The sequence below is a fragment of the Hemitrygon akajei genome, chromosome 7, assembly GCF_048418815.1.
Source record: "Hemitrygon akajei chromosome 7, sHemAka1.3, whole genome shotgun sequence".
Taxonomy (NCBI): domain Eukaryota; kingdom Metazoa; phylum Chordata; class Chondrichthyes; order Myliobatiformes; family Dasyatidae; genus Hemitrygon; species Hemitrygon akajei.
In genome coordinates, this window is record NC_133130.1 from 96,268,433 (window position 1) to 96,290,576 (window position 22,144).

The 22,144-nt window shown below is 41.4% G+C and overlaps 1 protein-coding gene across 1 annotated transcript; it reads left to right on the top strand.

The window, feature by feature from the left end:
- The first annotated feature begins 1,391 nt into the window (after positions 1–1,391).
- eif4a3 (eukaryotic translation initiation factor 4A3) lies at positions 1,392–20,377 on the top strand. The gene is made up of 12 exons (XM_073051505.1): positions 1,392–1,588; positions 5,546–5,618; positions 5,697–5,763; positions 5,953–6,015; positions 8,624–8,756; positions 12,802–12,882; positions 15,611–15,752; positions 17,110–17,248; positions 17,789–17,904; positions 17,993–18,100; positions 18,816–18,943; positions 20,075–20,377. The coding sequence occupies exons 1-12, from the start codon at positions 1,444–1,446 to the stop codon at positions 20,089–20,091; spliced, it is 1,212 nt and encodes a 403-aa protein (XP_072907606.1). The 5' UTR covers positions 1,392–1,443; the 3' UTR covers positions 20,092–20,377.
- Positions 20,378–22,144: the final 1,767 nt, after the last annotated feature.

Genomic DNA, 22,144 nt, shown 5'->3' on the forward strand with positions numbered 1-22,144 from the left:
GTTGTTTCTGTGTTGTTTTTACGTAGTTCAGTGTAGCTTTTGTACTGTTTCATGTAGCACCATGGTCCTGAAAAACATTGTCTCATTTTTACTGTGTACTGTACCAGCAGTTATGGTCGAAATGACAATAAAAAGTGACTTGACTTGACTTGACCTGACTTAGCATTGTCAATAATCCCTCCCATCTAATATCCAGCAATCTCTTAGACCCTCTACCATTAGACAGTAGGTACCATAGCATTACGACACGAACTGTTAGGATGGGAAAGAGCTTCATTCCCCCCAGCCGTAAGAACACTGAATTTCCTGCAACCAGCCATGTCTCATCATGTACAAAGTGCCAGTAGCATTATACTGTTTACTTTTTAACGTGTCGTAAATGCACCTTATTATTCGTTAATTTACTAGTGTGTGAGTTATATGTACTGTGTTGTGCACCTTGATCCAGAGGAACCTTGTTTCGTTTGGTGGTATGCATGACAATAAACTCAATCTGAAGTTAAACTTGACCAATGGGACACTGATGGGTTGCAGAGCTGGGCTGAGAGGAGGCAGATGGAGTGCAGCCTGGAAAGCTGTGAAGCGATTCACTTTAGAAAGTCGAACCTGAAGGTAGAGTACTGTATAGAGTTAATGGCAGGATTCGTAGCAGTGTGGGGGAACAGAGGGATCTTGGGAATGACATCCATAGATCCCTCAAAGTTGATAGGGTGGTTAAGAAGGCATATGGAATGTTGGCATTCACTAGTCAGGGGACTGAATTCAAGAGTTGGGAGATGTTGCAACTCCAATGTTATAAATTTGTGTTCAGTTCTAGTTGCCTCGTTATGGAAAGGATGTGGAAGCTTTGGCGAGACTTACCTAGATGCTGCCTGTACTAGAGGGCAAGTCTTATGAGGAAAGGTTGAGTGAGCTAGAACTTTACTCTTTGGAGTGTAGGAGGGTGAGAGGTGACTTAGTAGAGGTGTACAAGATGATAAAATGCATAGATCAAGAAATTCCCCCCCCCCCCGGACAGAAATGGCTAGTACAAGGGAGTATAATTTTAAGGTGATGGTTGGATAGCATAGGGAGGATGTGAGAGGCAGGTTTGTTGTACATGGAGTGGTTAGGGATGGAGCACACTGTCAGGGATGGCGATAGAGGCAGATACATTACGGAAAGAAAAATGGAGGACTATGTGGGAGGCAAGGGTTAGGTTGATCTTGGAGTAGGTTCAATGGTCAGCACAGCATGAGGGGCCGAAGGGTATGTTCTATGTTCAGAGCACAACCAATCACGACCCAGCCGCCTGTCAATCAAACGTTAAGCCCGCCCACCAACGGCGGCTCGTCTTGATCACGTGATAATGTCGCGCGTCGGAAGTTGATTCAGTTCGTGCCCCGTGACGCCTAACATGTTGACGCATGCGTGTTGCAGACCCTGGTGGTGTGGTGGCCGAAGATGGCGAGCTCGGGAAGGAAACGCATCCTGAAGGAGGAGGATATCTCCAAGGTGGAGTTCGAGACCAGCGAGGAGGTGGATGTTACCCCCACCTTCGACACCATGGGCCTCCGAGAAGACTTACTGCGGGGAATTTACGCGTACGGTGAGTGTGGCCTGAGGCAGGTGGACGAGGTTGTCGTGGTAAAAGCCTGGGTTTGAGGCCCCGGACCCCCTGTCTACTGATGGGCCGAGCCTGCACCCGGATTAAGCCGACACCTGTGTCAAAGTGCTGGACGGTCGCGGCGTCGCCTCTCTGATATTGCTGAATCCTAATGGCTGATCAACGTACATCGCTGTAAATGGCTCGGGTTGTTACTGTGGGGTCTTGCTGTTCATGTATATCTCCTCTTTGCCCCGCCCTCGTTACCTGTTTGGGGATGGCCTGATGTAAAATTCACCACACAGATCACAAAGTATCTGAAGACTGCATTCGCATCCGCCATGAGGGAGGTACAACGATAGAAATTTAGAGGAAGCTAACTTCCATAGTAACTATTTGGGTTAAAACTGTTTTCCAGCTCTGAAGTAAAATCTGATGCTCGTTTTTACATCTCCCACTCTTTCAGGTATTGAATTGTGGACTACTGCAAGTTTTTTTTTCCAAATACTTATACCAATTCACTTAAAATTCGTTTTGCCAAATTCTGTGCCCCAAGTTCGGGTTCTCCCTTTCATTCTATCTAAGTCGGCTTACAGGTTATGCTCTTCGATTCAGAGTTTGTCCCAAATGAAAATATCCTTAAGTAGCCCTAATCCACTCAATGTCTTCATAATTTAAACTCCCCAAGCTTGCTGATGTCTCTTTAAAGCTCTTTTCTTTGGTCTCTAAAGTGATTAGAACTATATCTGTTATTCTAATTCTAGTCTCTGGCATAATATCTTTGTTGTAGAGAAGAATGACTCCTCTATTAAAGTGAAATATCTAAATATAACCTTATGTTGTCTACCTATCCTTTTACATTTCTCTAATCTCTGCCTTTCCCAAATACTTTATCACATTTCTCCAAATTATTTTCCTTCTGCCATTTTTCTGCCCACCTAACCATTACCAATCTCTGTTGCTATCTGTCTGCAGTCTACAGTGCTCTATCCAACAGCCAACCTCTTAATCAGTTTTGGTGTTCAATCATGCAATGTGTTTTGAGTGCAAGTCCTCAATTTTACCACGTACAGATGACACCAGCAGTAATTTAGTGCCTTCTCAGTGCAGCTTTGAGTCCTGTGAACTTCACAGCAAAGATATAATGCTTTTCACCCATTACCTTTTGCTTCCTTTAACTGTGTTCACTTCAGATCCAATTTACTCCTTTCACTTGGATTTGGCAAACTTTTACTTTTTGGATTAGTCTGTCGTGTGATCTCATCAAACACCTAACTAAAATTCACATAGACCACATCATCGAATGCATTGCTCTCGTCAACCTTGGTTAATAAAAAAAAACTCTAGTCACAATTTTCCTTCAACAAACTCATACCAGCTTGATTATTCTGCAAAAATTAAAAAGACTGTTTACTACATCCAACTGTCATACTCTTCCTCAATGACAGTATCCCTGCTGTCTCCTATGCATCAGTAGGACCACCTGGTTTGAGAGCAGCAACAGGACTTATTTTTGTCAAAGAATGCATTTTGTGTAATCCAAAATCTTAATGTTCCCCAGCTCTGCACAGTTCTCCAAACTTGCTCTTCATCTCTTTTTCTCAGTAAACTTGTGACCATCCTTGTTTCCAGGTTTATCTGTCTCAATGACATCACTTCTGCTAGTATTAGTTAACTCTGGTATCAATGATTCATTTGTGGTTATATAAGGAATTAACTACCAGTTGTCTAGTTCTTTCTCTTGCCTTTTATCAGAGTGAAGGTAAAAGTTACTCCTGAGACTGTTGTCTGTCAAGTGCACATACACACACAGTGACGCATGGATATAATACATTGTGCAAGGATCTCTCAGAAACCACATCTTTCCCAGTGTCAACCTGGATACTGTAAATGTAATGAGGCATGTCTGTATGTAGTACTGCTGGATAGAGTTGGTGACATGATGTATCCATCTGTGAATTTTTTTTTGACATAAGGCTGATCCTTTATTCAGAAGTATGACTGAAGACATCACCGCAAGGCAATGAGTGTTTATAATGACACCTCTAACTCACAATTGGTGACCCTCAGCTAAATAATTGTGGGTCAAACTGAATGTTGGATGGTGATCTAATGTTTGTTAAATATTCTTCGAAGTTTATAATTCTAAAGCTTGCAATTCTTCCCCCTCTTTCCTGCAATCAACATTGACAAATCAATTTTTCTGCCTTAAAGTCCTTCATGTGCAGTATTCAATTTTAGGCATTACCAGGAATCCATGTGTAGAAGTTTAATGCCTGGAGCAACTACAACCAAGACCTCAACTCCGTTTTGGCCTCCCCTCCCCGCCCCCGGTTCAGTCCCTTCCTACCTACATCATTGACACACCTCACACACTCTTGATCTTTTCAAGGATTTCAGGTTCCCTGGCCTCTATCATCTTACTTTTGCTATGAATGTCCAGTCCCTATACAGTTCTATCCCCCAACAGGAAGGCTTCAGAGCTCTCCATTTCTTTCTGGAAACCAGACCCAACCAATTCCCCTCCACCATCATTCTCTGCCTAGCAGAACTTGTCCTCACTCCAAATAATTTCTCCTTTGGCTCCTCCCACTTCCTTCAAACAAAACGGATAGGCATGGGCACTCGCATGGGTCCTAGTTGTGCCTGCCTGTTTGCCAGCTACATGGAACAGGCAATGTTCCAAGCTTACATTGATGACACTTTTCCTACGCTACATCGACGACTGCATTGGTGCTGCTTCCTGCACCAGTGCTGAACTCGTCAGTTTCATCCACTTAATGAAATCCCTAGCATGTGATTGCTTTGTTAAATGTAGCTGAAGAATGGTGGAAGAAACACCAGCATGTCTGTTGGGATAAACAATTGATGTAAATACTTTGTGATAGGTTGCACTGAAGGAAATACCATAGTGATTCTCAAACATTTGTGTTTTGTACCTTTTGTAAAGCTTGTTGCATTCAGAAACCTCTTGATTTTCCTTGGAAAGGGCCATTTTAATAGTCGAAAGTTAAATGTTTCTGATGTTGGAGGGAACTGCAGTTTTACCAACACATGGCAGCCACTGGTACACTAATTGAACAAACAGTGGAGAATATAATGAAAGGGCAGGAATCTGACCTTGTGATTCTTTGCAGATCCGCTGTTTTATAAAACTAAGCAAACTTCCAATTAGAAATATTCTTGCGCCAGAGATGAGGAGCAGTGACAAAAAGAGAATTTATCCTCTATCCTCAGTTGCTCTGGAGAATGTGGTTGTGGGCAGCTGCCTTGAGCATACTGCAGCCCCTGTTCTGTTGTCAGTGTGCTTCCATTGTCCAGATGGGCAGGGTATTTTGGGATTTCTCTTTGGGACACTGAAGGGACAGTAATAACTACCCCAAGTGCATTATTTGAAGGGAAACCTAGAAGTGCTAGTTTTTCCTTGTACATCACGAGTTTGGTAGATTCTTGTTGAGTTGTTCCTTTGCACCCTGGGGATAGTGCATGCTGCAATCCTGCTTTGATAATGGAAGGATTTTATTGGCTTGTAACTCAAGGTCATTAAAGAATTGAGAAGAAACTGGAACAGGTATTCCTCAATTCAGACATTTCATTTGTGAATTTCTGCTCTAACATCAGTCTCTAGCATACCTACCTTAACATGTTTTCTGTCAAACAGTATTAAATTTTAGCAAAAACACATGAAATCTTGAGTAATTCCAATCTATTCATCTCATAAAAGCTTCAGGGAGTGAAGGTCTGTGGTGGGGGTCAGGAAAGAGTAGGGGGTGCTAACAATATTCACAACAGGATCGCGAAAGTCTTACAACAGACTCCTCACATCTTAGTTTGTATAATGAAAGTTATTTCAAAATGTAACAACTTTTCTTCTCTCTTGTTCTACGGAAAATATGTTCTGTTTAATTGCAAAATATATTTTCAAGAATTGAGCAGTGTGATTTTTTTTTTAATTTGCAGGCTTTGAGAAACCATCAGCTATTCAACAGAGGGCCATTAAACAAATAATTAAAGGAAGGGATGTCATTGCTCAGTAAGTACATCTCTTTAGTTTTGTAATTGCACATTAAAATTAAACTGCTTATTTAATACTTCCCATCTTTTTACCCAGATCCCAGTCTGGAACAGGAAAGACAGCAACTTTCTGTGTGTCTGTATTACAGTGCCTGGATATTCAGGTAATACTTGTTAACATCTATACTTATTTTTATCTTGGTAAACAGATTATCTTATAGGACTGTGTACATAGAAGTTAAGCAGTGTAAATAAAATTTAAGTAATTGTTTTAGATTAATGACATCCATTTCACAGATTATAATTGAATGTCGATTACTATCCTTTTTAAAACAAGTTCTTTTTACATCTAGGTTCGTGAGACTCAGGCACTTATATTGGCACCAACACGGGAGCTCGCAGGACAGATACAGAAAGTAAGAATTAAAATTTTTACAAGTTAGGCTTTCTTCAATAAAACTAGGTGAAAGATTCTATTTCATTCTTAAGTGACTTCATTGTCAGTACGCCCAGGCCAGAGTAGCATACCACAATTGGTTCCAGCATTTGTGTTAGGAAAAGTGAATATGTTTTGTTTAGGGGTGCTTTTCTAGATGGGCATGTGATGAGATGTTTATCAACAGAACAAAGTTTTAGATCCAGTGTTGTATAATGAAAGTTTTTCGGTAGTCTTAATAGGTAAGGGTCTTGAGAGAACAATGATCATAATGTGACAGTTTTATATAAAGGCTGAAAGTGATTTAGTTCAATCTCAAACAGGGGTTTTAAATCTAAAAGCAGGCCATGAAGGTGGGACTTGACTATAGTAGTTTGGAATCACTGTTAAGAGGTGTAACAGTAAGTAAGGATCTGACTTACAGGGAAAGTTTGAATAGGTTAGGACTTTATTCCTTGGAGCGTAGGAGAATGAGGGGAGATTTGATAGAGGTATGTAAAATTGAATGGTATAGGGTAAATGCAAGCAGGCTTTTTCCATGGAGGTTGGGTGAGACTAGAGGGCATGAATTAAGGGTGAAAGGTGAAATGTCTAAGGGGAACGGGGGGGGGGCACTAGTTCACTCAAGCTGCTGAGAGTGTGGAACGAGCTGCAGGCAGAAGTGATGGATACAGGTTTGATTTCAACATTTAAGAAAGTGTGGATATGTATGTGGATGAGAGAGGTATGAAGGGCTTATAGTCCAGATGCAGATCGATGGGACTAGGCATAATATTAGTTGGCATGGACTAGATGGGTTGAAGAGCTTTTCTGTGCCCGAGAGTGAATGAGTAAAGAAATTAGCATTAACCAAAGCATTAGTGTTGAGGAAGTTAATGGAGATGACCTGCTTGCAAAAGTGGCGATATAGATGGATGTAACACACACAAAATGCTGGTGGAATGCAGCAGGCCAGGCAGCATCTGTAGGAAGAAGTACAGTCGATGTTTCAGGCCAAAACCCTTCATCAGGACTCTTTCAGTTAGAAGGCCCTGGCCTGCTGTGTTCCACCAGCATTTTGTGTGTGTCGCTTGAATTTCCAGCATCTGCAGATTTCCTCGTGTTTACATATAAATGGATGACCTAGTTCTCAAATATATTCTGTTGCTGAGAGTACAGTCCTCATAGGCTGGAAGGTAACAAATGAAATGGTGCTATTTAATGAGAGAAAAGAACTATACACCAGTTCATTTGGCATGAAAAAAGACAAGCTTTATTTGTCACACGTACATCAAAATGTATAGGAAAATGTGTCGTTTGTGTCAAATCAAATCAGTGAGGTTTGAGCTGGTCAGCCGCAAGTGTCACCACGCTTTTGGTGTCAACATAATAACCCTAACTACACATCTTTGAAATGTGGGATGAAACCAGAGCGCCCTGAGGAAACTCATTGTTACAGGAAGAATGTACAAACTCCTTACAGGCAGCAGTGAGAATTGAATCCCAATCTGGTGCTGTAACAGCATCTAGTTAACCACCACACTACCATGAATAAAAGGGAAATGGCTAGAAATGTTCGTAAAGAAGTGCTTACAAGCCACTTAGAAAATAGTAATAGGAATAGCCAGAGTAAGAGGAATTCATGGAAAAGAAATCATTCTGGACAAACTGTTTGGAATTTTGAGCTTGTAAACTAGCAGATTAAGGGTGAACTAGTTTTTCTATCATACGTGAACATTCAGAAGGTTTTGGATAAGGAACTGTGATTGAACAGAATTAGATTATATTGTATTAAATGTAATATCCTGCCATGAAAACAGTAGAAATAAACAGGTCACTTTCAGGTTGGAAGAGCTTGCTGCAGATGTGTACTATCTATTTAGTAACTTGTCTGAGGGAGTCATGTAATATATCCAAGCTTGTTTAGTGTTTAAAAAGTTAGATGGTAGTGTGGACTTGTGCAGGATATAGAGAAGTTTCAAGAAGAAAGACTTAAGAATGGGCAAGGGTGTCAAACAATAGTTAAACATTAGAAAGGCAGAGATTTAAAAAAAAGTAATGACGGATTAGAAAGGGGTGTTTGGTAAGATGGGGGCTTGGGTGGTGGTGTACACCAATCATTAAAAGACATTTCACTACTCAGCAGCAATTAAGACCCCTTGCAATACATTAACCTATATTGAAAGAAGATTTTGAGTACAAGAGCAAAGGCATCTTCTGCCTATTGCTTTCATGCTGCATTCACAGTGCTGCATGTAGATCTGAACTTGCTTGAGAGAGCAGGCTGCTTTATGTCCAGGCTTGTGCGTTGGGAGGATCTGGTCATTGAGAGCATTTAGGAAGCAGTGATCAAAATGAAACATGGGTCTTAAACATTTGTCAGGGCATAGGAAGTGCTGCCTGCTCTTGTGTGATATTTGTAAGATATGTCTTTTTACATCTTAAGTAATTCAAGTTATTTTAAATCTTTGAGGGACATACAGATGAAGAGAATGATCTGTTTGTGAATAGCCATGTCCCAATCCCCTAAATGAGCAGTTTTTAAGAATGCTAGGGGTAGTTTGGTACAGTTTTTGTTGCAGCATGACTGTCATGTGTCTGTTGGTCAGGTACTCCTCGCTCTTGGTGACTACATGAACGTACAATGCCATGCTTGCATTGGAGGGACCAACGTTGGAGAAGACATTCGCAAGCTGGACTATGGACAGCATGTAGTTTCTGGTACTCCAGGACGTGTGTTTGGTAAGGGACCTGTATTGGTCTTTAGTTTGAATTAGTAAGGGCTTATTTTTCTTTAAGTGAGTCTGTGTGTCCACGTTTTCAAAATTTGTGTGCACCATTACCATTGAACCTCACCAGTTGCACCTTATTAATGTATAGTATCAGAATCAGGTTTATCATCACCAGCATGTGATGTGAAATTTGTTAACTTAGCAGCAGCAGTTCAATGCAATACATAATCTAGCAGAGAAAAATAATAATAAATAGAGCTTTTAAAATAAATAAACAAGTAAATCAATTACATATAGTGAATAGATTTTTAAAAAGTGCAAAAACAGAAATACTGTATATTTTTTTAAAAAGTGAAGCAATGTCCAAAGATTCTGTCCATTTAGGAATCGGATGGCAGAGGGGAAGAAGCTGCTCCTGAATCGCTGAGTGTGTGCCTTCAGGCTTCTGTACCTCTTATCTGATGGTAACATTGAGGAAAGGGCATGCCCTCAGTGCTAGAGGTCCTTAATAATGGGCACTGACTAGATTTGCAATCCTCTGCGGCTTCTTTCAGTCCTGTGTAGTAGCCCCTCCATACCAGACAGTGATGCAGCCTGTCAGAATCCTCTCCACGGTACAACTATAGAAGTTTTAGAGTGTATTTGTTGACATGACAAATCTTTTAACTCCTAATAAAGTATAGCCGCTGTCTTGCCTTCGTTATAATTACATTGATATGTTGGGACCAGGTTAGATCCTCAGAGGTCTTGACACCCAGGAACTTGAAGCTGCTCACTGTGTACCCTTCCTTAAGTCCACAATCAACGTCTGAGTGCCAGGTTGTTGCTGCGGCACCACTCCACTAGTTGGCTTATCTCACTCCTGTACACGCTCTCATCACCACCTGAGATTCTACCAACAATGGTTGTATCATCAGCAATGGTATTTCAGCTATGCCTAACCACACAGTCATGTGTATATAGAGAGTAGAGCAGTGGGCTAAGCACACACCCCTGAGGTGTGCCAGTGTTGATCAGCGAGGAGGATGTTATCACCAATCTGCACAGATTGTGGTCTTCCGGTTAGGAAGTCAGTGGTCCATTCGCAGAGGGAGGTACAGAGGTCCAGGTTCTGCAACTTCTCAATTAGGATTGTGGGAATGATGGTATTAAATGCTGAGCTATAGTCGATGAACAGCATCCTGATGTAGGTGGTTGTGTTGTCCAGGTGGTCTAAAGCCATGTGGAGAGCCATTGAGATTGTGTCTGTCATTGACCTGTCGTGGCATTAGGCAAATATGTTAGGGAAACTTCATAAATTGTACAGTGTAAAGTGATCCATTGAACAATCTTAGGATGACCCAAATGGTTTTGTTCCTGCAATACAGTTGCTGTCATTGTAATCTAACATCAGTCAACATTTGCTCACAAGTTGCCACAAATAGCAAGTAGATACTGACCACAACATTGTTTTAATTATTTTAAACATTGGCCAGGCCAAGACACCCACCTTTCTATTCCACATTCTAGTGCAACAAGACTGCTGTTTTGAGATCTCCATACTTTCTAACACCTCATCTGTCCAACCCCACTCCAGGTAAAGGAAGAGAACAAATATTACTATAAACCGTTTTGTGTTTTCATGAATTTGGAGTCAATCCGTTTGTGGATAGAATATAGGATAGTACAACACAGGAATAGGCCCTTCGGCCCACAATGTTGTGCCTAGCCAGCTAAAAAGTAAATAAAAAAACACAAAATAATCCCTCCTACCCACACAATGTCCATATCCCTCCATCTATCTCATATTCATGTGCTTATCTAAAAGTCTCATAAAAGCCTGTGAGATATTTGCCTCTACCACCATACCAAACAACTGATCCCACACATGCAGCACTCTGTTTAAAAAAAAAACTTGCCCCTCACATCCCCTTTGAACCTACCTCGCCTTCAATGCGTGCCCTCTGGTATTAGACATTTCTACCCTGTGAAAAAGAGATTCCCTGTCCACTCTTTCTATGCCTCTCATAATCTTATAAACCTCTATCAGAGCTCCCCTCAGCCTCTGCAGCTCCAAGAAAACAACCTGTTTATCCAGCCTGTCGTGATAGCACATGCCCTCCAAATGAGGCAGCATCCTGCTAAACCCCTCCAAAGCCTCAACTTCTTCCAATAGTGGGACGACCAGAACTGTATTCAATGCTCCAGATGTGGCCTAACCAGGAAGTTGCAACATTCCTCTTTTGACTTTTGAACTCAATGCCTCAACTAATAAAAAAACAAGCATACCATAAGCTGTCTTAATCACCCTATCGGCCTCTATAGCCACTTACAAGGAACTATGAATTTGGACCGCGAGATCCACCTGCGCAGCAACACTGTTAAGGGTCTTTCCCCCTGACAGTGTACTGTATCCTTGCATTTGCCTTACCAAGATGCCAACACCTCAGATTATTTATTAAACTATTTTGTTAAACTCGTCTACCATTTCTCAACTCTTATCTGCAACTGATCTATATTATGTTGTATTCTTTGTCAGACTTCTATACTAATCACCTGCAAACTTACCAACCCACCCATCTACATTTTCATCCAGGTCATTTATATTAATCACAAACAGCAGAGGTCCCAGCACAGATCCCTGTGGAACACAGCTAATTACGGACCTCAAGTTCAAATTAGTTCCTTCAACCACTACCCTCTAACTTCTAAGCAGATGCCAGTTCTGAATTCACCAGGGACCCCATGCATCGTCATCTTCTGGATTAGCCTCCCATGAGGGACTTTGTCAAAATGCCTTACTAGAGTTCGAGTGATCGCACTACTCAAGTGACTTAAGAATCTGTACCTGCTACTGTCTCTCCTGCATGCGGCCGTAATGTTATACCTGATTAGTAGTGCAACTCTCTCCCCACCCCACCCCTGCTCCTTTTGATCTTTCCTAAAACTTTGAAACCTGGTACATTAACCCCTCTGTCAACCAAGTCTCTGTAATGGACACAACATTGTAGTTCCATGTACTGATTCATTCTCCTCACCTTCAGCCTTGATACTCTCACTAAAATACACACACTTCAAACTATCTGTACCATCATACTTATATTAATTTTTGCCTATCAGTACTTTCCCTGACAGCTACTTTCCCTGTCTGTTCCTTCACTTACTGACCTGGTGCTCTGTTTCCCAACCCCCTGCAAAACTTTAAACTCTCTCCAGTAGTATTAGCAAACCTCCCCACCAGGATATTGGTTCCCCTCCAGTTCAGGTGCTACCTGTCACTCTTGTATAGTTCATCCCTTCACCAGAAAAGATTCCAGTGATTCAACAACTTAAAATACTGCCTCCTGCACCATCTCCTCAGCCACTCATTCATCTGTGCTATCATCACATTCCTACCTGCACTAGCAAGTGGCACTAGGAGTAACCCAGAGATTATTACCTTAGACGTCCTTCTCTTCAGCCTCTTTCCTAACTCCCTGTACTCACTGTGTAGGACCTCTTCTCCCTTTTCTGCCTATGTCATTGGTGCCAATATGCACCATGACCTCTGAAGTTTACCCTCCCCCTTGAGAATATCGTGCAGCTTCTCAAAATTTAACAGGTCATTGTAATAATAAGTAAATTAACAGGAAAAAACTATTTACCCTCTTCAGCTAACCGGTGTTGGTTACTCTGGTACCCTTTCAAACCATTGATGTAAGGCCATAAGACACAAGCAGAATTAGGCCATTTGGCCCATTGAGTCTGTTCTGCCATTTTATCATGACTGATTTTTAAAATGGTACTTGACTCACAGCTGTTTCTAAAATGCATCTCCCCTAAAATCTAAGGCTTTATTGTATTCACTTCCCTGCCAAATAATGAGTTTTTACAAATATGCCAATAAATGATCCCATTTTTAGTTTTCCAAGATAACCGACTGTTTGAAAGTTTTAACTGATCAAAGGTTGTTGCTGATTTAAGTCTTTGATTTTTTTTTTTGCTGAGTTTTTACTCAAGTTGTAATTGTATAGATGACCATCAGAGGCCGTTGAGATCATGTAAGAGTGACTTTAACCATAGATTTTATTCAATAGATATGATACGAAGACGAAGTTTGAGGACACGTTCCATCAAAATGTTGGTTCTTGATGAAGCAGATGAAATGCTGAACAAAGGTACCTCATCTTTGCGTTCTGAAGCTAGGTTAAATAGTGTGGTCTGTACTCTTTTCACTGTAGATGTTTTAGAAGTGTTATGAGCAGAGCATTTAATTTTATAAAGAGATTCCAGAAGGTTGATGGAGAGGGGCACTTTCAGGGGAGGGGAGGAAGGCCATTCAAAACAAGATTAGAAAATCCATAACCAGCTTGCTCTAAACGCTGTCATGGCTTGGTAAATTGGCCACTTCAAGCAATTGAGTTGGGTTAGACCATCAAAGGAAATGGAGGAAGGGTGGTTAAATGAGGCTGATGTGCCATTGAGTTATGAGTTACAGTATATGAATGGCAGTGCCTTTGTAATTACTTGGCATTCCTCCCTTTGACCTATTTTGCCTGAAGTGTTACTGTGAGTTAAGTTGGTTATTCTACATACCAATATCTAGCAATATCAACTCCGATGGATAGGTCATGTTAGCTGGACACTGGCTTTGTGGTTTAAAAAAAGCACAACAGCATCTCTTCCACCTCGGGCGACTGAAGAAGTTCGGCATGGGCCCCCAAATCCTCAGGACCTTCTACAGGAACACCATTGAAAATGTACTGGTGGGCTTTATCATCACCTGGTATGGGAACTGCACTGACTTTGATCACTGGGTACTGCAGAGAGTGGTATGGACAGCCCAGCGCACCTGTGGATGTGAACGTCCCTCCATTGAGGACGTTTATAACAGCAGGTGCAGAAAGAAGACCTGAAAGATGATCGGGGACACACGTCACCCCGACCATAAACTGTTTTCAGCTGCTTCCGTCTGGCAAACAGTACCGCAACATTAAAGCCGGGTCCAGCAGGCTACTGGACAGCTTCTTTCTACAAGCCATTAGACTTTTATTTTCACATGACTGTACATTGCAACGGAGTCATAACACTAAGTGTTTCACTCCCTCATGTTGTGGGATGGATGTAAGATTTAAATAAATTCTAATTCGTTTCTCCGGAAACAGATCCTTTACCCCCAGTTAAAAGAAGGTCAACAAGCCCCAAGTGGGCAAAGGAAACAATTCTAAAATAAGAGCAAAATCACCTGAAGAAATTCACTATTGTATCTAAAAACTTTGGGAAGTCATTGCACTCAGTAGATACACTTGCAGAAAATCTGTTCAAGAGGGAGCTGTGCTACGTGAGAGTGAACTCCACCTTACCCCAGAAAGCAAGTGGCAGCTGCAAAAGGAGAGACTGAACAGCCAAAAGACCCGACTACTAACTGCAGGAACCACTTAATTCCTGCCCACACTGCTCTGGAATATGTTGATCCCAATCATCCTCTACAGCCACCTGAAGACATCCCCTTCGAACATCCTACTCAAGTGATTGCACAACTATTACTAATCTACATAATTGGTAAACTAAACTTGACATATATCTCTGATCAACGTTTTGAGTGCAATATAGAGAGTCTAGAGCAGGAGTACCCTACCTGGCTTCCACAGACCACTGGGTTAAAGGTAGGGTCCATGGCATTAAAAAGGTTAGGAACCCCCTTCTCTAGTGAAGCTAGAAAGGATTTGCAGGTGAAACAGAAAGCTGATCTAAAAGAGGAATTTAAAATTGAAGGTTTTGATAGTAGTAGAGAATGTTTCCAAACTCTGAGGAAGAGCATAAACAGAGGACATAAGACCACAAGAAACAGGATGAAAATTAGACTATTTGGCCCCTTGAGGATAGGTCATGTCATCTGGATGCCTATTCACATCTCCCAAAACAGATCCTGTACTTTCAGTTAAAGAGGGGTCAACGAGTCCCAAGTGGGCAAAGGAAACACTTCTATAATAACATCTAAATCAGCCTGAAGAAATTCACTATTGTATCTAAAAACTTGGGAGACTTTGCACTCAGCACGCCATTCCATCATGGCTGATTTATTATTCCCCCTCAGTCTGATTCACTGCTTTAAATGTATCCAGTGACTTGGCCTCCACAGCTGTCCATGGTAATGAATTCCACTGGCTGAAGTAATTCCTCCTCTCTGTTCTAAAAGGCCAAATTAATCGGAGGCTGTGCCTTCTAGTCCTAGACTCCTCCACTGAAGGAAACATCCTTTCCATGTGCAATGTATCTAGGCCTGCCTTTTAATATTCAATAGGTTTCAGTGAGACTCCCCGCCTCATTCTTCTAAATTGTAGCAAGTATGGGTCTAGTGTCATCAAGCGATCCTCATAACACTTTTATTCCAGGGTCATTTCGTGAACATCCTGATGAAGCCATCGCAGTAACGGTCCCCAGGAAATCCAATTGGGAATGAGAGGGGAAGGGCTGTACTTAGTGGTTGCTAAACGTGCACTTCCATGAGTGATGGCTGAAGTCAGTTGTATGCAGCAGATGCTTTATAGGGGAGCTGAACAAGCAAAGAAGGGGGTGGGGGGGGGAGTAGTTTGGAAGCAAGCTTGCGTGCAGGTATTGACTGAGCCCAATGGCCTGTTTCTGTACTGTGTGGACACTAAGCAAGTGTTAAAGTGCAGTCGTAACTGTGACCTATTATTTTCCCAAGTAAAAAAGCTAAAACTCTGTGAACTATTTGTTTTCAATAAACATATTTGTGAAAGGCTATTGAAATAATAATAGAATTTTGATTGTGTTGCATTGTTCTCTAAGTAAGATTGGCTTTAACATGACACTAGCTGGTTGGCAGTTGTATTCCACATTTTTTTTTTGAGTGCATTATGTGGTTTGTTTTACTGACCGCAGGTTTTAAGGAACAGATCTATGATGTGTACAGATATTTACCTCCAGCCACACAAGTGATTCTTATCAGTGCTACCCTGCCTCACGAAATCTTGGAAATGACCAACAAATTCATGACGGACCCCATCCGAATCCTGGTCAAACGGTAGGATTCTTTCTGCCTCAGAACCTTGCAGGGCTTTTTAAATTTCAGCACAAGCCATTGAGCTGTGAAGTTCCATGTTCCACACTCACCTAGTACCCTTTCTTCCATTATTTGTAACCAGAAAATAACCAGCATTGGCTTCCTTTTCTATGGTGTCCTTTGAGAATCTATCCTTGGCCCCTTCCTTTATCTCATCTGTACGGTACCTCTCAGTGGCATCTCAAAAAACATACTCAATAACCAAATGTACACTAACCTTTACCTTCAAACTCCTCTTTGTCTCAAATTTGTCAGAAACATTTTGTTCTTTGTCTAGTCCTGTTGAGCAGAAATTCCCATCCATGGAAAATTCAGCGAAAGACTACAGATTTGCCTTTGGTCCATATCACAAGCTTCATTTCCAAACCCGAACTGACTGCTGAGACTGAACCAGAATGTTGACAACCTTGGAGTGCCTCGAGTCTGAGCCAGTACTAAGCAATCCTGTTCCTAACTTCATAACATTTGACTCTGAGCCGGCCTTCACTCAGCTGCTGCTGAAATTCTCTGCCTTGCAGTTACCATTCCGGTGTTAATTCCTTCACACTACTCTCCATGATTTTGAGGTCATCCATATTTCTGCTGCCCAGGTGTCACCCTTCAGTCCAGTGCATGCTGATTTCAAACCCTTTGTGGTCTTGCTTCTCCCTGTATTTTCTTGCTTTGTATTCCCCCTGAGGTATCAGTGACCTTTGAACTCAGAACACTTGCTCACCACAAATTTAATGATTGCAATTTGGTACCAAGTTGTGGCATTCCTTTCCAAAACTGATCTTGTTTCATTTAAATTCTGACAGACCCGGTTCCCATTTTGTTAGCTCTGATACCCTAGGGTTAATGTTTGAAGGGGAGTTGAGCAGACAAATAAATTCATTCCAATTGTTTACAGTACAGTAGCGCAGTGGTTTGTGTAGTGCTTTACAGCGCCAAGAATCAGGGTTCAGTTCCCACCATTGTACGTTCCCTCCATGACCACATGGGCTTCCTCTGGGTGCTCCGGTTTTCTCCCACATTCCAGAGACCTATGGGTTGGGGTTAGTGAGTTGTGGGCATGCTATGTTGGTGCTGGATGGGTGGCGACACTTGTGAGCTACCCCCAAGATATTCTGTAACTGTATTGAATGTTGATGCAAAACAACAGGGTTCACTGTGTTTCAATGTACATGTGGCAAAGCTAATCTAATCTTTTATAGTAGTCGAAATGTAACTGATGAAGTCCTATTACACAGGCAGTGCAATAGGCAACTATCAAACTTAGAGGCTTCGGGTCAGTTTCTGCTGTGCCATGTATTTTAATATGATTACATTGTGTTTACAGTGATGAGTTGACCTTGGAAGGAATCAAACAGTTCTTTGTGGCAGTTGAAAGGGAGGAGTGGAAGTTTGACACATTGTGTGATCTGTACGACACATTGACCATTACCCAGGCTGTCATCTTCTGCAACACCAAGCGGAAGGTAGGAAACATACCCAGGCTTCATTGTCACTTCAGCATGTCATCTTTCCACTCATTTGGTAAAGAAAAGCAACTAAATACTGAACAAAACTTTACTTAATGTCAAGGGCACAGGAGATAGAACTACTGCCTCATTGCTCGTTTAATCTATTGCTGTCTGTGGAGTTTGTAGGTTTCCTGTCACAATCTAATAAGACATTTTAACAAAGTTTGTATGGAATCATGGAATTTTATAAAGTATATTTGCAAAAGAAAAGTTAAATATGAAAAATACATAGTTACATAGATGAGATTCTGCAGGTGCTGGAAATGGTGTAATGTCCCAATTGTGTGGCAGTTTGTTGAATTTTTGTGCAAGTGTTTAGAGTTCCTGTAGCCATTACTTCTGGAAAATTTTCAGCCCCAACTTGCACACATTGGAGATGTCAAATGCTGATTGCTAAAGCATTTAATGTAAAAGTATTTATTAGTGTTCGGAATTGCTTTTGTTCATAAAGGGGAAATTAACACACTGTTTTCAACACCAATTTCTTAATTGTAGGTGGATTGGCTCACTGAAAAAATGAGAGAGGCTAACTTCACAGTGTCATCCATGCATGGTGACATGCCACAGAAGGAGAGGGAATCCATCATGAAGGAATTCCGCTCCGGTGCGAGGTGCGTAGTGTTTGAAGGCTCCAAGAGTTCTGATCATTTTGGACATCAGTGACAAAACATGACTTCTGCTTGTTTTTTTTTTAAACAGCCGGGTGCTCATTTCCACAGATGTTTGGGCCAGGGGTTTGGATGTCCCTCAAGTGTCGTTGATCATAAACTATGACTTGCCCAATAACAGAGAATTGTACATCCACAGGTAACTTTAGTGTGTTGGTTGTGCTAGGTTTGGTTTTATCATTCTTGATGTCATTGGCCAAATGGACCACAATCTCCTCTCTTCCATCCCCTCTCTTCCTCTGCCACATCGCTGCTGTTGGTGGAATTCAAAATATCCAATTGCAACTTGATAATAGCTTCCATGATTGTGTAATGCATAACATCTGAAGTATGAAACCAAATTATTACCAATTAAAGTAATATAGTATTAGGGCCCCTCGGTAGTGTAGTGGGTTAGCACGGCAGTGTTAATAACTCAGAGCATCAAGGTTCAATTCCAGCATCCTCAGTCAGAGGCTTGTTTGTCCTTCCCATGAGCACAAGGGTTTCCTGTGGGTGCTCCGGTTTCCTCCCACAGTCCAAAGACATACCAGTTAGTAAGCATAAAAGGTCCTTGTAAATTGTCCTGTTATTAGGCTAGAATTAAATGGGTGGGTTGCTGGATGGTGAGACTCGTTGGGCCGGAAAGGGCCGTTAGGTGCGATATCTCTAAATAAATCAAATACAAAGATTTTGAAAATGAAATATTAAAAGTCTTAGTGAGGTGAAATGAGTAGTTAATAGAGAAGTAATTAACATTACCTTATTACCATGCAGATCTTTGAAACAATTGGCTAATTAATATGGTATGGTAGCCAATATCCTCTCTCCCTCCCCCAACCCCCTGTTCTGACATTCCCTGCCATTGGTTGTAGGATTGGCCGATCAGGACGATATGGACGCAAAGGTGTGGCCATCAACTTCGTCAAGAACGATGACATTCGTATTCTGCGAGATATTGAACAGTACTACTCAACACAGATTGATGAAATGCCAATGAACGGTGAGCTCTTGTTCAGTTCTTTACCTCTAGACAGCTGTCAGGACAATCTGGAGTCAACTTTGTATCTTTTAGCAATTCATGAGCATACTCGGATGCTTGGAGATACCCATTCTAAAATCTGATTGGTGCCAATAATAAACTGGAAACCATTAGCTGGAACTAAATCTCCCATTTAAAATGTGCACATTTAAATTGGGCTGTGGAATATACTTGACAATGCCAGGCTTTGACCAAACCTGGTGATTTTTACCACCTTCAGTACTCTTGTTAATTTTGGGCAGAAATAGCAGTTTGCTCCTCCTAACTGAGCAGAGCAAATGCAAGAACAAACACAAGTAAAAGCGCCCTATTATATACTTGCACCTTTCTAACTATATAATGGCTAAATATTTCTTCACTGCTCTGTCATTTAAAGAGCTCATGCCAATTTGATTTTGCTTCAACTCCACTTTCCTGCCCTTTCCCTACAGTTTTGTAGTCTAAAAAATCAGCTAATAATTTGTATTGAATACCTTTCATATCCCTCTGCGTTGGAGAATTCCAGAAATTCACAACACTCAGAACCTTTCCTCTGTCATGATATTTTCATCCAGGAATCCACCTAGTGATCCTTCTCTGCACTACCTTTAATGCAAGTAGATCCCTCCTTAAATAAACAGTAAGGTGGAAGGCTACTAATACTGTGATGGTTACAGTAGCAAGTTTTCTCTATTTTTCTTTGGCATTTTCAGGGAGAATAAAATTCCATGCAGCAGATCTTGTCATAAACATAAAAAAGATTCTGCAGATGCGAGAAATCCATGGCAGCACATGCAAATTGCTGAAGGAACTTGGCAGGTCAGGAAACACTAGAGAGGAATAAACAGTCAATGATTTGGGCCGAGACCCTTCATCAGGACTGGAAAGGAAAGGGGAAGAAACTACCCCTTCCTCTCCCCACCACCTTATTCTGGCTGTGTCAGCCTTCTTTTCCAGTACTAATGAAGGGTCGCCATAAATGTTGCCTGATCTGCTGAGTTGCTTCAACATTTTGTGTTGTAGCAGATCTTGTATGATATGTTTGTACAATTTAGATTGTGCTGATTTTGACCTGTCTTATGTGTTTACATTCTGGGTTTTTTTTTTGTCTAGTTGCTGATCTTATTTAAAGCAAATGAGAAGACCAGGGGATCTGAGTGACCAGTGGATAACATTTCTTTTGCTTCTGAAGAGAAAACGCTACTCAAGGCTCTAATACATCACCCTAAAGATTTTAGGGTGTGGATCTTGTATACGGTCCCATCTGATTTTGTAAACTAGTATCTTTTGGTTTCTGTTGTACACAAGGGTTTCTAGGATTTTGTTTACTATTATATTAAGTAAAAATACAACATTTTAATGTTGAATCTGCAACTGTGATGCTCTATTGACATTAAAGTTTGGTATTAACTTTAATTTTGATTCCAAATTTCTTTGAGAGTTTGGAGAGAGCATCTCTCTCCATCACTGTTTGGTTTCTCAGTGACTACCTTTCAACTTGTTACTTGAAAGCCATTTAGGTGCATGCCTTGTGTACAGAATTTTGTGTAGAATCAAGGAATTTCAGTTCTAACTTAATGTAGAGGTATTCTCAGTGAGTGTATATAAATTAGGAGTAAGAGGAGAACCTGAGCCAATATTAAGATCATGTTTGCTGGTCAGATTTGATCTTTGGTCTCAGCTCCACATTCCTGTCTGATTTCCTCACTATGATTGAGGGTAGCGAATTCTAAAGATCCACTGCCCTCAGAAGAATTTCAACCTTGAGAGTACTAAACAGCTGATCCTTGAAATTCAGCTGTGTGCTCTCCAGGGGAAACCATTTCCCTGCCCCCAACCCACTGGTACTCAAAAGTGAACACTGTTGGGTGATTCGGTGGTCTACTTGCTTGATCTTTCCCCCTGTCTATTTTTGATTACATTGATTTGATTCAACGGGCTTATCAGCACCTTAATTCCATAGGGCACAAAGCCTTCTGGCACTGCAGCTAATGACATTTCCTACTCATGATATCACAGACATTGGCTCAGCTGTGCATTCCATGTCTTTGAAGTGCTCTGCCCTAAGCCTGACATACAGTACTGTTCAAAAGTCTTGGGTGCTTATATAGCCGTATTTTCTCTTTTCCCCCCCAACCGTAATTCCCCTCTCCCTAACCCCTTCAGTCCACAATAGAAACCCGTATCAGAATCAGGTGCATCATTTCTCACAGAACAGCGCAATACATAAAATTACTACATACTGTGCAAAAGTCTTGGTCACTCTGGCCTAAGACTTGCACAGTACTATACTGTATGTTAAATTTGTTGTTTCATGGCTGTAGTATAGTGCAAGACAAACATTTTTATTGGTTGTAAAATAAATAAGTGCAAAAGACAAATAATGAGGTAATGTTCCAGGACCATTCGGAAATCTGACGGTGGAAGGGAGGAAGCATGAGAAGACTGTAGGTTTTTGTGACTCCTCCCTTACGGTAGTAACTCAGAGAAAGCATAACTTGGATGGTGAGGGCCTTTGAGGCACTGAAGTTGAAGATGTCCTCAATGGTTGGGAGGGTTGTGTCAGTGATGGAACTGGCTGCGTCTACAATCCTCTGTAGCCTCTTGGTCCTGTTATGGAGCCTTCATACCAGCTAGTGATGCAACCAGTTATAATCCTCTCCACTGTACATTTTAAACATTTGCAAACCTTTGGTATTCTCAAACTCATAATAAAGTAGAGCTGCTGGTGTGTCACCTTTGATTCCATTGAAGGTAGGTCCGCTGAGATGTTGACGTCCTGGAACTAGAAGCAACGCACCTTTACACCGCTCACACCTCCATAAGGGCTGGTGTGTTTTCCCCAGACTTCCCCTTTCTGAAGTCCACAATCAATTACTTGGTTGTGGTGGTGGTTGTGACCACTCAACCAGCTAATCTATTGCACTTTTATGTGCCTCCTTGTTGCCATCTGAGATTCTGCCATGTGCAGAAGTTCGCTGACGACACGGCCATAATGGGGTGTGTCAGGAATGGACAGGAGGAGGAGTATAGGAAACTGATACAGGACTTTGTGATATGGTGCAACTCAAACTACCTGCGTCTCAATATCACCAAGACCAAGGAGATGGTGGTGGACTTTAGGAGATCTAGGCCTCATATGGAGCCAGTGATCATTAATGGAGAATGTGTGGAGCAGGTTAA